Genomic DNA, 14,851 nt, shown 5'->3' with positions numbered 1-14,851 from the left:
CCGGGACCCCCTCTCCACCAAGCTGGCGGCTCCAGCCCCTTGGCATGGGGGGCTCAAGGGCTCCATCACCCCAGCCCACAGGGTGGAGGCTCCAGCCCCTCAACACAGAGTGGGTCACGGGTCCCATCACTCCAAAATTTGTCAGCAAGGGTTTGAGCTTCACCCCTAAAACACCCAAAGTGCTTTGGGACGCGGCAGCCAGGAGCATCCCTCAAACTCGGGCGAAGAAAGTGCTAAGGGTCAGCAGTGCCAAAAGCAAGAGGCAGACGAGTAATGGGGTAATTAGTGTAAGAGGCTTTGCTGATTGCATGTAAAGCCCTTAACAGTTCAGGCGTTGGGTGGCTGCCTTCCCCCCTCTTCCCACCACGTTGCCACAGCACTCTGGGGTCCAAGGGGCTGGATGCACCATTAGCTCCAAGGGATTTCTCCTGGCTGCATCCCTGGAAAGGTGCGACCATGGGGCAGCACATGGTAGGTGAGCCTCCTCCTTCATGGCACCTGGAGAGGGATCCCAACTGTGGCATCACCAGGTGCCACCCTTGAGAGCCGGCTGGCCAGCGTGGGTGGGGGTCACTTGCTGGCGGAAGCTGAGTGGCACAGCTCCTCGGAGGGAGGCAATGCTGATTCTGTCTTACAACACAAAAATCAACACCAAAACATCTCCTTTTCCCAGATCCCGCAGGAATCCAATGGCTGGGGAGTCCCTTCCTTGTGTCCCCACCAGCCGGGACCTGCTGGGGCAGCCAGAAGTAACCATGGTGACAAGTGTCAATGATGGTGTTTTTGCTGTGGACTGTGGTGACCCCATTTTCCTTTCAGAGGAGCCAACTCCAGGGCCAGCTGCCAGCGGCACACGGGATCCAGTGGGGGAACCCCACCTCCTCGGGTCCAGAGCACAGACTTTGGCCCCATTGCCTGGAGGCGGGCTGCAATCCCACTGCCCTTGACGCTTAGACCTTGCCCTGTCGGTGGTTTGCTGGGCTGTAAACAAGCCACCTTGAGAAGGTCGCTCTGTTGAAGACTCTGCAAACCGTGGTGGGTGGCCGGAGGACCACGCGCTCTGCAGGTAAGTTGGTGAAAACCATGTGTTTCCATTATTTATTGACCAGCGAGGCAGATTCCTCGGGTGAGTCCCCATGGCTGCAAGTAGAGGACGCAGCCCCGGTTCCTGCTGGATCTGGGTTATAAAACCACAGCAGATGGGAAGCAGTGTGGCTCTCCCACTGCTTTCGGTGCTTCGCCATCCCTGTGACTCATCCCTCCAGCGCAGCAAATGTCAGTCCCGCTGTGGGCTGCCTTTCGCAGCAAAGATGCTGCACTTCACCTTGTCCAAATAAATTCTGGGCTAAAATTCACTCGTGCCTCCCAGAACCAGGTCTGCTGTGCTGCTGGCACCCCTCCTTTTACCCACACACTGGCAGGGAGGTGACCCAGGCTGAGGTGATCTGCCCTGTTGTACCCCCAGCCCTTCTTCATATCGGTCCTTGGCCACTCTCTGCCCGGACGGTGACCACAGGGCTTTTTCCAGGCTGCAGGGCAGGGAAGCTCCGTCAAGAGGGAAGAGTCAGGGGACCGAGGGGGCTGCACACTGGTATTTACAAACAGCGGTTCTCCAAGCCAATACAGGAAGGGTTTGGAGGGTGGCACAGCTTTCTTCATGGCGTGAAGAGCTGTTCTTGCATTTATGACACTTGGCATTGCTCTCTAGAACACACCCATTGTTTCTCATTTCTTTTTTCCATGCCCATCTCCTTTATCTTTTCTCTGAGGAGAACTAGGAGCACCTTGGAGCAGAGCTGGGCTGCCGGGCGTGGAGGGCTCGTGCTGTCCTGTAGGAGATGGTGTGAGACTGTGGGTGCACCCACCTCTCCCCGACTGCTCGCCCTCACTGCTGGCAGGGAGAGAGGGAGATGCCGATGGCTGTGCCACTCTGCCCCGCGCCGCTGCAGGGCACAAAGCAACCGTGGCTGTTTCTGCCAGGCAGAGGAGTGCAGCCAAGGGCAGCTTTTCTGCTCACCAGCAGCTACTGCACGCCCAAGGATAGACCTACTGCACGCCCCAAGCGCTGCGAGCAATGAGGAAACATTCCACTGCCACTGTGGCAAAGAGCATCCTCCCCATAGAATCAGAGAATCGTAGAATCACTAAGTTGGAAAAGACTTCTTAGATCATCAAGTCCAATTGTTCCTATCTGCCACTAAACCAAGTCTCTGAGCACCTCGTCTACTCCCCTTTTAAATCTCTCCAGGGATGGGGACTCCACCACCTCCCTGCACAGCATCTGCCAGTGCCCAATGATTCTTTCTGTGCAAATTTTTTTCCTGATATCCAGTCTGGTGCAGCTTCAGGCCATTCCCCTTTATCCTGTCCCCTGTCACTTGGGTGAAGAGCCCAGCTCCCTCCTCTCTACAACCTCCTTTCAGGTAGTTGTAGAGAGCAGTAAGGTCTCCCCTCAGCCTGCTAAAGGTATCTAGCAGAGGATGGTTCCATCTGTGGCTTCAGTGCCTGCTCAGCACAGGTAGGTATTGAAGAGGACTTGGAAGGCTTTACAAGAAGTGCACCCAAATGCACCAAGAGCTCAGCTCCTTCCAAGCAGCCCAGCTCTGCTCCAGAGCCAAGGCCAGCTGGATCCCACAGGAGCTGATGCCCTCCCTCCCTGGAAGGCCCAGTTTGTTCAAGCAGCTCCCTGGCCCTGCTGCTGCCCTTCAGGTGTTTCTTAACCTGCAGAGAGCCAGAGCCATGCGTGTGGCCGTCATCGGGGCCGGGGTGATCGGGCTCTCCACCGCCCTGTGCATCCACGAGCAGTACCACAGCCTAGTGCCCTCCCTGGAGGTGGAGGTCTACGCAGACCACTACACACCCCACACCACCAGCGATGGGGCGGCCGGCTTGTGGCAGCCCTACCTGAGTGACCACGGCAACCTGCAGGAGACGTAAGAGGGGAAGAGGATGAGGCTGGTGCCATGTCCTGCCCGGCGTGCCCATGGGTGCACAAGGGGCTGAGCTGCGCGGGCACAGCTCCGTGGGGCTGGCAGAGCCACCGCTCCTCTGTTTTTATTGCAGGCTCTGGAATAAAGAGACGTTCGATTACCTCCTCCAGCACCTGGGCTCCCCGGCAGCGAAGGAAATGGGACTTTTCCTTATTTCTGGCTACAACCTGTTTACACAGCCGGTGCCGGTAAGGAACAAGTCCCAGCCAGGGCTGGGAAGGGCTCCAGCTTGGAGGCTGCCCGGGCGTGGGCAGGGTTGTACTTCTTCCCAGACCACGCTCTGAATGCTCCCAAATCCCTCCAAGTTTGTCTTGTGACAGTTTTTCTGGGACTCGGTGTTTTCTGCGTCCTGTGATGGAATATTGGTGTGAAGTCAGGGCTGAACCCTCTGAGGGTGGGAGCTGGTGAAGCCTTGCTGGCCGTGTCCCACAGCTGCACCCATGCCTGCATACTTTTGGGGTAGCCTGTGTCCCCCCGTGGCTTCTGTCCCACGATTGTGTGGTGATTTGGGTTCATCAATGAGCTTGGACCTTTTTCCCTGTTGCAGGACCCATCTTGGAAGAACATTGTCCTGGGATTCAGGAACTTGACACCAAAAGAGCTTGAACTCTTCCCTGGTTACAGGTACTTTTGATTCTGTTTGATGGACAGTCACTGATGTGCTTTCCTCCAGGCAGGATAGGTCTGGCTGGATGGTCCCACAGGTTTGGTTGGATAGTCCCACAGGTTTGGCTGGATGGTCCCACAGGTCAGGTTGGATGGTCCCACAGGTTTGGCTGGATGGTCCCACAGGTTTGGTTGGATGGTCCCAGATGCCTCCCTGTCAAGGGGCAGCAAGGACAAGTAACTACAGGTGCAGAAGCGGCCTTGCTTCATTACAGCCTCTTTCCCTAAAATAGGTAGAAAACATCTCAAACAAGCTGAAAAAAGCAACAGTTCAGCACAGAAACCATTCCAGCTTCTCTTGTACTTCATCAGATGTTGTCAAACTAGGGGAAGAAAATCAGCAGAAGTTGCTTTGTGCTGTAGAACAGAGGGGAAAAATCATGCACTTGTGCAAGAGGGAATTGAGATCCCAGAGCTGCAGTGGACATTGGGAGCACTGGGGCAGGAGCTGGCTGCTGGTGTAAAGCTGCTGCAGGTCCTCATGTCTTCCTCTCCTCATCTGGTTTCAGCTATGGCTGGTTCAACACGGCGCTGATGCTGGAGTGCAGGAGGTACCTCCCATGGCTCACCAACAAGTGAGTGTGGAGCCACCACGGCGGCGCTGGGGCTGTGCTGGTGCAGGAGAGCTGCCACTCCCCTGATGTCTCCAGCCAGCAGGACTTGGGAGGCAGATGTGGATTTTCATGCTGAACATCAGGCGTAGCCCAGGAGCTTTCTCCTGGATTTGGGAAATCGATTAATGACTGGAGACCATTAGGAACCACTGATAGGACCATAGCTGTTTATTACAAGGAGCAACAAGCCATCCTTTCTCTGGGCATCAATTACGGGTACTAATTTGAACGGTACCTTCATTTTAATTTGTCAGTGACAAATGAACTCGTTCTTCCCAGGTTAACGCAGGGAGGAGTGAAGTTTTTCCATAAGAAGGTTGACTCTTTCCAGGAGGTGAGTGCTGATGTCAAGCTGGGACAGAGCCAGGCAGCGAGCACGGCTCCATCCCAGCATGGAGAAGTAGCATCCAGCAGGCAGGTGCTGCTCCAGGGTGTCCCTTGGCATGAGGACAGGCCAGAAGCCAGTGGCAAGACTATGCCAAGATCTTGGAAGCAAATTGTACCAGGGAAGACAAAGGCTCTTGGGCTGGTGGGGGGATGGAGATGCCTACGGCCAGCACTGAGTGAAGACACAGCCAAGCATCGGCTGTATGGCTTTCCCTTAAACTGCAAACACTCTCCTTGCCTGCACACATGAGGTCTCTGCGGGAATCATGCTGGGGAAGCTGTGCCCTGGATCCGGCTCTTATGGTTTATTCATTACCAGCCTGTTGGAGCGAGTACTTGGCTTGGCTTTGCTGCAGGAATCTCCTGCCCCCCGCGGGTAGCACCCTCGGAAGCTTTGCTGTGTGTTCACTGCTCACCGTGCCGTGTCTGTCTCTCATTAGATGTTTGCCCAGGGTGTGGATGTTGTAATAAACTGCGCTGGGATGCGTGCGGGGGAGCTGCAGCCTGACCCGGAGCTCCAGCCTGCCCGTGGCCAGATCATCAAGGTGAGGGGGATGCAGGGCTTGGGTCCCTGTTCTTTTTTCCAGAAGAGCCATTCGTTAGCTTCTCTCACCTTACGAGATATGCCCTTGTGGGCTGGACCCACACTGGGATCAGGTCCTGATTCCCAGCTATCTGTGGTTGTGTAAAACCCTCCTGTAGGGGACAGAGCAGAAAACCTGGATCCCATTCCTGGCTCAGCGGTGGGAATGCCCCAAGTCTCCATCCCATTTCTTGGCTGGGTGAAATTGGGGGGGAGGCCAGAGATATAATGCTAATAACAAAACATGAAATGCTTGGGAGAAGAGGATGATTATTAAGGGAAACACAGACTCACACCAGGTAGGAAGCTTCTCTGCTTGCCTGCCTGCTCTCCCATCTCCCTGTCTTCCCGTGGCAGCAGCAGAGGGAAGCCAGCACTACACTGTATGCAGAGCCTGAGCAGAAGGGAGGGCACCATGTGTGGATCCCACTGAGCTGCCCACAGCCCTTCCGCTGGAGCCGAGGACCCCGCTCTCCATCTCTCTCTGACTCTCTCCTCTTCATCTCCCAGGTCCTGGCCCCATGGGTGAAGCATTTCATCGTCACTCACGACGTCAAATCTGGTATCTACAACTCACCGTACGTCATCCCGGGGTAGGTGGCAGCGGGTGAGGCGGGGTCTGGCTGGTGTTAGTGATGCTCTGCTCCCAGTGCTCCTAAAGCATCAGTTCAGAAGCTGACATCAGCCCTGCAGCTGCCCACGCCTGGGTTCATACCTGCCCTCACGATGCTTTAAGTTGCTGTGTGGGAAGAGAATAGAAGAACATGGGCAAAACGAAGGAGCTCCCACGGTTGGCACCAAGAGTGTGAGCTCGCTGTGCAGACCCGGCTCCATGCTCGGACACGAGAGGGGTCTGGGCTGGTCCTGGGTGCCCGGGCTCTTGGATCAGGCAGCACCATGGGGCTTCCATGTCCCTGGTCCCATCCATTTCCAAGGAGCAAATCCTTGGCCAGGTCCTCAACAGAGCCAAACACTGATGGTGGGGCAGATATTTTGGGGGAGATCTTTTGTTGTCATGTTTGTACACAGTTCTTTTATCAATGGTTTTGTCAAAACTGCTGTAGAGCAGCTCATCATGGGGAAAGGCTCTTCTGACTCATATCTCCATTGAAACCAGTGGCAGGAATCCCTTTTACTTTAATAAAAGCCTATCCTAAAAAGCTCAGCCTTCCCTGCACCGTTACCCTGAGCTGTGCCTGCAGCTGTTGGTGAAATGTCTCTTGAGGGCACCCCGTTGGGTTTAGCACCCACACAGGGCTCCCTGCCACCTCCCTGCCGGAACCCAGGAGAAGTCCCAGGGGAAAACCTTATTTCTGTGTCCTCATAGGGATTAGGAGATCCTGGCCCCCAACCCACCATCTCCCAAGCTCAGTGAGCCGCAGTGGCTGTGCCCAAGCAGAGCCCAGCTTCTAGCACTTACCCTGCACTTCCCATCTGCTTCCCACCAGCAGCTTTCTTAGGGGATTTGGGATATATTTGAGACAGTAGCGTATGCATCTACCCAGGGAGATAAACTGCAGGATAAATAAATATGTCTGTTGTTCATCCCGCCTCTGTTTCCTCCTGAGAGCCGCTGTCTACCCCGCTTTGGCAATGGAGAGGGGAGTTTAAGCTGTAATTTGAATGCTGTATTTCTGTCACATCCTATTGTGCTGATATTTCAGGATTAGGCAATAAGCCATTATTGAAATAGGAACTTTGTATGCTCACAGCCCCCAGGCAGAGTATTCCAGGCGGTTTCTGCTCACAGTCCCAGTTCTATATGAATTCCTCTCCCTGTGTTTTAGCTTGAGCTGTCATAGCTGGGCACCAGGTTGGCTCCCAAAGGAAGCACCCGGGTCCAGCACTCACACCTCCTACACATCGGAGAGCTCAGCCCCTGAGCCTCCTGCGCACCCCTGGCATTCAGCCCTTTTGTCTTTTTGCTTCCCAGAGTTCGTGCAAGGTTTTGGAAGGGTTCAGCAGGTACAGACACCCCCAGCTCTCTCAGCCTTATCCTGTCTCTCATCCTCTGCTAATCCACAGGAGGTTTGGGGCTGCAGCAGTGCAATCTGTTTCTTTGTGTTCCCCGCTGCAGGCATCCCATTCCTTCAAACTCTCTTCCCCAGCCAGGCAGGAGCAGACTGCTTGGATAGCAGATGACACGAGCTGTTCCGTTTGCCCAGGCGAGGACCTTTGGGGTTCTGAGTATTTAATGACTTGCTCAGGAGCAGACGCTGCTCTTCTGCCTGCATGAGAGTTTCTCCAGCAGGAATATATTGCAGAGCAGGATCCATAAATCACACACCCACAGCATTCCTCCACGTGATGTCCCAGCAAGGGACAGCTGGGGATGCTCAACACCATCCATCTCTTTTGGCTTTTGATGCAGGAGTGAGTTGACGGTCTTGGGGGGGATTTATCAGCCTGGCAACTGGAATGAAGAAAACAGTGCCCAGGATCACAAAACCATCTGGGAGAACTGCTGCAGGCTGCTCCCTGCTCTCCAGGTGGGTGACCCTGACCCAACACCAAACACCAGGAGGGAGGGAGGAACGGGGCATGGAAAGGCCAGGTGCTCAGGCCGAGCTGAGGCCGCAGGGGAAAGATGCTGAGGACAAAACCTGAAATCATGAGTAAAATCCGAAATCTGAATCTTTATATGAGTAACACACAGCACCTGCCTTCAGCAGGCCAGGAGAGCTGGAGGGGTTTCTGCAAAGCAAACCTTTACTTATGCAGTGTCAGCCCTTGCAATGAGAATCACACCAGCAATAGGTGAAGCACATGCAGAACAACCCTGGGCTCCTTGTGTGCATCCCAGAGCAGCACGAAGCACTCCACGAGATGGTAAATCACAAGGTGGTGGCACAGCTTGGTGTTTGTGGGTCCCTGGCTGTGTTCATCCTGCACATGTCAAGCTCGGTACACCTGGCTGATCGACGGGCAGAGTCTAGGGCTGGCATTACTTTTGAGACAAGGGTTGTAGTAAAATGTAATTACCATATAGCTGGTAAAAAATTAGAACAAAAGCTGTGGAGGTCCCAGCCCCTTGGTTGTGGTTGTCCCCCCCAGCCTTTTGGTTCTGCTGCACTAGAGAAAGATTGGCGTGTGGCAAGTCTGGTTTATCTCCGCTCCTGGTGCTGCTGTTGCACCCTGGATTAGCACTAAAAACAGTGCAGGGGGTTTGCACAGAGGTTTGCCTCACTGGTTCTGCTGATCCACAATTATTCTACCCAGTCACCCCTTGCCGCGCCGCAGGAGCTGAAGCAGCAGTGGGGATGGGGGAGCCTCTCTCCCTGCTCCTCGCGAGAGCCTCCTCTCACGGCTCACTCAGTGCTGCGACGTCTGGCTGTGGTAATTCAGCGAAATGCTGCCAGGTGCTGATGTGCTTCTGCTTTCAGAAAGCAAAGATCGTAGAGGACTGGAGCGGCTTGAGACCTGCGCGCCCCTGCGTTCGCTTAGAGCGAGAGAACATCCGCCACGGGCATTTCCAGGCAGAGGTACTGTGCACAGCCTCCAGCTGCTGAGGACCATTAACCACCGTGCTAATTGTGTCTTGGTCACTGTGACTTGTCAGGGCAACACCAACCTTGGCAGGGCAACACCAACACTCAGCTGACACCGCACCACCCCATGGTCCCCGGTCCTCACTCCATCTCCCCTGTTATAATGGGTGATCTTTGAGCCAGTTTGAGCCCAGAAAAGTGTCAAAGGTATTAAGTTTGGGTGGATTTTATGGGGAGAGTGAGCAGGGAGTGCTCCTGCCAAAGGGAAACCTGGAGCTTAGTCCTTAATAGACATCAGAAAACTCAGATGGGAGAAAAACTCTAGCATGGGCTCTGCTACTCCCAGAAGCCCACGAGGTGGATACGAACCATGTTTCTGTGTCAACATTTAAAGTAGTGCGGTTTTCTGCCAGGAGCCCAAAGCTTACAGCACTTGTGCTTGTGAACTTCGTGTCTCCCTTTAATAAAACCCAATACACAGGTTTTAATAAAACGCTCAAGGCCTCCTGCACTGACACACTGGGTCATTGGTGCAAAAAAAATCGGCCTTTTTGGCATTTCTTCCAGTTTGAAGCTCAGCAGCAACAGAAAATGAAACCTGCTGAAGGCATAGAGAGGCACTGGTGGGGCTCTACCTGCCCTGAGGCTCTGAAGAATCCAGCTGCCCCTGTGTAGGTAAAGCTGGGGAACTCATGTAAAGCTCCCCCAGGAGGACGGCTCTTTCAAGTATCTTGTGCTGCTAACGTATCTTTTAAGAGAAGGAAGACTGGGGATGTTTAGGGGTTTCAGTGAGCCACCTGGTTTTGGACCCTCAGTACAGCACCTTTGCATGCAGGACCACATCACTCCTTAGCGCTGTCGCCTGGACCCTCAGCAGCAGCCCTGCAGAGGGGATCCTTGATTTGATTGCAGGCAAATGTCTCTGTACAGCTCAGAAGAAGTGATTAAAGCTCCAAAGGGGATGGCGACTACAAAACGTAATTAAATGTAATGAAAATATATTCAGTTTTGAGCTGGAGAGCCTTGGAAAGAAAACAGTGCATTTAGGTAAAGCCCAGAGCATGGTTCAAAGCAAAGCTGTGTTGGAATTAATTCAGGGATCACCCTGTTCCTCTGTCAGCACCGCATCTGTGCTGCCTTGGCACAGGAGAGGAGCAGCTGTTGATCACGGCGAAGAGTCAGGGCTCCCGTTGAAGCAAAGTGATTTTCCTGTGGCAGACACAAACACCAGGCAGGATGTAACGTGTCGTGCTCTGAGGAACACGGCCGTGAGCCCCCTTGCTGCATTCCGGGGTGGCTGGAGCGTCAGGTGCAGAAGATGCTCTGGGACCCTGCTGAACCACATAGAGTTGCTCCTGCCTCTCCAGTGGCTTTTAGAGGGAGGGAAAGAACAGTAGGTCACTATACAGTGGGAGTTCTCAAGTTGAAGAGTCAATCCAAAGACATTCCCAGCCACTAGCATGGCTCCTTGCTGTCTTAAACCCCAGAGGGTCCAGCGCAGCTTTCCCAGCACTGATACTTTCTCCTCTCTTCCAGGTGATACATAACTATGGCCACGGCGGGTTCGGGATCACCATCCACTGGGGCTGTGCCATGGCAGTGGCCAGGCTCTTTGGAAGCATCCTCCAGGAGAAGAAGCTGACCAGCTTGCCGCAGCCCCGCTTGTGAGTTGCCTGCTCACCTGGGATTATCGTAGCTTAGAAGTAACAGCAGAAAGATGCGAATAAACACAGTGATGCACGTTGGCCATTCAACCCTCCCGCCAGCTCCCACGCTGGATCTTGGTGTCTCGTTTTCAGGTCACTGCCAGTTCTGTCGCTGCCGTTTGCCAGACGTCGGAGCTCCCTCCGCCCTGGCCTTGAACAACCTATCCAGAGGAAGTGCTTTAAAATATAGACTAATTATCTGTGGCAAAGTGCACTTCTGTGTGGGGGATCAGTCTGCAAAGGGCAGGCAGGGTTCAGCTGAAATCTCGACAGTCCTGCAGTTCATCTGTGTGATGGGACAGGATCTGAAACTGAGCCGGTGCCATCCGAGGTCTTCACTGACTGCTCCGACACCCAGCATGTAATTAGATTTGCAAGCTTCCCCCAGGAGGCAAAAGCTCCTTAGTAGGAAGACGCTCTGAAGCTCTCAGGGAAGTAATAGCAGCTCTAAAAGCATGTGCTTCAGTTACAACAGCTTTTCTTACATTCATGCCAGGACAAAGCACGGGTCTACAGCACCTGGTTAGTGTATCTGGCAACGAACAGCAGCGATTGCCTAAAATGGGCTTTCCAAATGATGTTTTTAGCAACAAAAGCAACATGTTCCAGCCCTGTGTACTTGCCAGATGCTATATATAGCAGAGAGCATGGGCAAAATAGCTGTTCTCGTCCTAAAACCTCCCATGGGCCCTTCAGTTTCTCATTCCTCCAGCTGTGAGACAAGGCTGGAGCAGCAGCTCTGGGAGAGGAGGTGACTGGTGTCAGGTTGTGCTTCCCAAAGGAGCTGGGGACAGATCCTGGGAGTGTATGGCTTTCCTGGGGTGCTCAGTGATGCTGCTGGAGATCCAATGCGCTATTCTGAAAGTACAGTTTGCCTGCTTTTCCACGCCACACAGCTTTCCTGCTCTAAAAAAGCCATAACAGACAAGGTGCTGAGTGGTCGAGAAGCTTCAAATCCAAAGGGTAGTTGCCCCAAGCCTGACACACAGTGCCTGGCTCGCTCTCCTCCACAGAGAAACCAACTATTTCTTACTCATCTGCGATGCAGCTTCTCTCTCCCTTTGACTCCATGTGCCAGAAATGGCTCATCAACCTGGTTTGTGATGTACCGGGCAGCTGCATCTGGTGAACGAGAGATACTGCAGTGCAGCTGGGCTCGTTTTACCTCCCGGATTGAAGCACGTTTCCTGGCCACAGCCTAGCACCAGAGATGTTCCCTGCAGAAGGACCCGTCTCCTGATGTGCTGCTTCAGCTTCACCAAGGAGAAGAGAAACTTGTGAAGGCTTTGCAGATGCAACGAGCGCTCAGTGCTGCTGGAGATGGTCCAGGTAGAGATCTATTGCCTCGTGGGCACATACGTAGAATCATAGAATCACCAGGTTGCAAAGGACCCACTGGATCATCGAGTCCAACCATTCCTAACACTCCCTTAAACCATGTCCCTAAGCACTTCATCCACCCGTTCCGAATACGATTCTGGTGACATTTTCAGCACTATGGAGGTTACTGTGCCGGCACAGCCGTGGCCCAGGGAGCCCTTCCAGTGACCTCATTTTCCACTGAACACTGTGTGACCATCGTGTTGTTCTCCAGCTTACACACCCCGAGCAGTCAGAAAGCTCCAATGAGCTCTGCTGAGTGCATCTGCTAATCATCTGGCCTTTTAGAAAAGCAGCGATGTTACTCATGCCAGAACACAAAGAGGGAGACACAGGAAAATTAGGAGTTCCTGCCACATCCAGTCTGTCTATTAAAAGGGTTTTCCACTTCATCTGGCAGCTCACCTGATACGCTGCAGGCCACATTCCAAGGGATAAAATCAAGAAAAGGATATAAAAAAAGAAAACAATAGCTGGAGAAAAATTGCTATTGATTGATGCTAAACCTAGTGGTCTGCGATATCGTTTCAGTAGAAGCTATTCAGTGAAACAGCCTCCACTCCATTTCACTCAATGCAAATATGAGATATTAAGGACCATATTCTCCTCTCATTTGCACCACTGTAAATCCCAACCCACTTACCTGATTTCAGAAGAGCTATGCTGGATTAGCAGGAGTGTAGCTTGCAATAAAGCAGTTGATTCTCTGATCTTAGGGCCCGCGGCAGCAGCTGTCCTGTGACCTGACACGGCCTCAGAAAAACAAGCAGAACTGATTAGAGGTGTGATTTATTTGCAGTCTAATTTCGCTTCTTTTCCAAAAGGCCACAATTTAATCTGTGTGCACAATAAAGATAATATTCAAATACCTCGTGCATGATGCTTTAACTCCTTAGTGATGGCATGGATGCTAATTCCACAGGAACACCCCAGATGACCACCTTTCCACGCCTCCCTGAACATTTCACCCTGCAGGAGGATAAGCCATCATTTCAGACTCCGAGTAGACAAATAAAGCTGAAATATGTGTGAAATTACTTGGTTACCTGCATATTGTTGCTAGTAGCCCCTTGCCCGCGAAGAACTCGCTCCCATACAGGAGTGTTTGGGATGCTCTGATATAGCTCAGCTGACCTCTTTGTTCTGAGGTGAGAACGAGGAAAGGTGCTGGATGATATTGGCAGCCAGAGAAGAAACACAGTGGGCCACAAGAGTCACGAGACTGAAGCTCAGTGCCGTGGCGAGGTGCAAGCTGGGGGTCTGGACACCACTGCACGGCTTTCTCGGCAAGCACAAAGCACCATCTCCAGCGGGCAGCATCAGGACATTTCACGAACACAGAGTTCTCAACAACGCTTGCCTGTGACACAGAACAAAGCTGGAAATACATCAAGTATCAGTAAAGTTATCCTCTGTAAGCAAACAGCAGTTCTGGCATTTGGAAAAACAGAATGAGCTTTAGGAATGACTGAGGGTGCCAAAAAAGCTCACACAAAACACAGAGAAATGAATATTCTCCCTAAGTATTGCTTCCATGACACAAACCCTTCTGCAGTTACTGACTGTTTCATTCCCAGAACTAAAACTCCTCATCCCAGTGGGCTTTCAGCGGCTGCACAAGCTGTGAGAAGGAAGATTAATGCATGCCGAGATGAGAACACATTGTATTAGCATGCGAAGTATTTGCAGATCATCAGTCAAGTCGACTGAGACATGAACCAGTCTGTAAATTACTGGACATCAGAATATCATCTGTAAATTACGGGATATCAGAATATCATCTAAAGGGTAGAGGAACACAGCCAGGGTTGTGCGTTTAATTGTATTTTATAAAAACAAGATAGGGAAAAGAAAAGTTTACATTAAAAAGTAAATAAATAGCAGGAACTCTCCCTGCCCTGAAGACCAGAAACTGAGCCACCTCCTTCCAACACGCCTGTGCCATCAGCATTAAAGGCTTCGCTAGAAATCACCCACAGGCAAGAAGCAAAACTGACTGGTTTTTATAGTATAAACGGAATTAAATGCAAGAAGCAGCTATAGATAACATCCTAAGAAAATTAAAAATATTTAGCTGTAATTACGAATGAGGTTACTTTTAATGTGACCACGAATCTTGCGACTTTTCTTTATACCCGATGCGCAGAAGGGATACACAAAACGAGTCAGATCTGCAGGTGCTGAGCCCTTGCGCAGCCCACTGAGTCCACGCAGCAGCATTTATCTCAAATCTTGGGACACCGAGATGATGGTAAAGTTACCAACCCTTCATCCAAGTCCCACAGAACAGCCGAAAGCATTTTTTACTGAAAAAACTATTTATTTGTTTAACATAAAATATCTAGTGTGGAATTAAACTATCCAATGTCACATCAGTAACATAGGAACGAAAGGAGTATTTTACAACAAGCTCGATATACACAAAGTTTTGAAACATTAAAACGTATCCAGCTTAGAAACTGTACATTCAAACACAGGAAAACATTCAATGTTCTTTCGGCAAGCATTTAGGAATAATAAATCATTCCAGCAAAGCACACTTGGAGAATTATTTTTCCCACAACAGCTTTGCACATTAATATCTCAGACAGTCAGCACATCTCTGAACCCTTCAGTTCTGTTTGCTCTCGATTTGAATTCAAAATTATCTCACTTTATTGTTTTAAACGAACTAGCTCTATTAATTCCTTCATCAGTGAAAAATACTTGTCAGTGTGGAAAACAATCTTTGGAAGCTTGTTATATACATCAATGGTGTTGTATATTAAAATATGACTGGTGTTTCTTTATAGGCTATTGTGGATCAACCCAAATGCTCTTCGGTTTTCCAGTGAATAATCTAAAACGTCCTTCCATTATCCATAATACGCAAGGACCCGTAAAACCTGAAATGCAGTTTCTTTAGTGCCCAGTAAGCTCCTACTGATGCCAGTGCAGTGGGATCGGCTGTGGTGGGCTCCTACCCGTCCTCTTCTATCTGGTGATCCAAAACCCACGGAAGTCCAAGGGAGATTCTCCCAGACTTCAGGGAGCTTCG

The 14,851-nt window shown here is 51.6% G+C and overlaps 1 protein-coding gene across 1 annotated transcript; it reads left to right on the top strand.

The window, feature by feature from the left end:
• Positions 1–806: 806 nt before the first annotated feature.
• Positions 807–14,707, top strand: DAO (D-amino acid oxidase). Its single transcript, XM_009560466.2, has 11 exons — positions 807–1,066; positions 2,728–2,933; positions 3,064–3,178; positions 3,538–3,614; positions 4,166–4,231; positions 4,550–4,604; positions 5,098–5,202; positions 5,751–5,833; positions 7,612–7,729; positions 8,624–8,722; positions 10,265–14,707. Exons 2-11 carry the CDS (start codon positions 2,740–2,742, stop codon positions 10,394–10,396), a joined length of 1,044 nt encoding a protein of 347 aa, XP_009558761.2. The 5' UTR covers positions 807–1,066; positions 2,728–2,739; the 3' UTR covers positions 10,397–14,707.
• Positions 14,708–14,851: the final 144 nt, after the last annotated feature.

This window comes from Cuculus canorus, chromosome 17 (genome assembly GCF_017976375.1).
Source record: "Cuculus canorus isolate bCucCan1 chromosome 17, bCucCan1.pri, whole genome shotgun sequence".
In the NCBI taxonomy this organism is placed as follows: domain Eukaryota; kingdom Metazoa; phylum Chordata; class Aves; order Cuculiformes; family Cuculidae; genus Cuculus; species Cuculus canorus.
Note: the sequence above shows the minus strand (reverse complement) of the source record. Positions and strands in the feature narration are given on the sequence as shown.

Excerpts from the sequence above, each read along its gene's own strand:
- DAO (XM_009560466.2), top strand. The coding sequence starts at position 2,740 with ATGCGTGTGGCCGTCATCGGGGCCGGGGTGATCGGGCTCTCCACCGCC. Across the intron at positions 3,179-3,537 it reads TGTTTACACAGCCGGTGCCG|GACCCATCTTGGAAGAACAT; the intron begins GTAAGGAACAAG and ends TCCCTGTTGCAG. Across the intron at positions 7,730-8,623 it reads GGCTGCTCCCTGCTCTCCAG|AAAGCAAAGATCGTAGAGGA; the intron begins GTGGGTGACCCT and ends TTCTGCTTTCAG.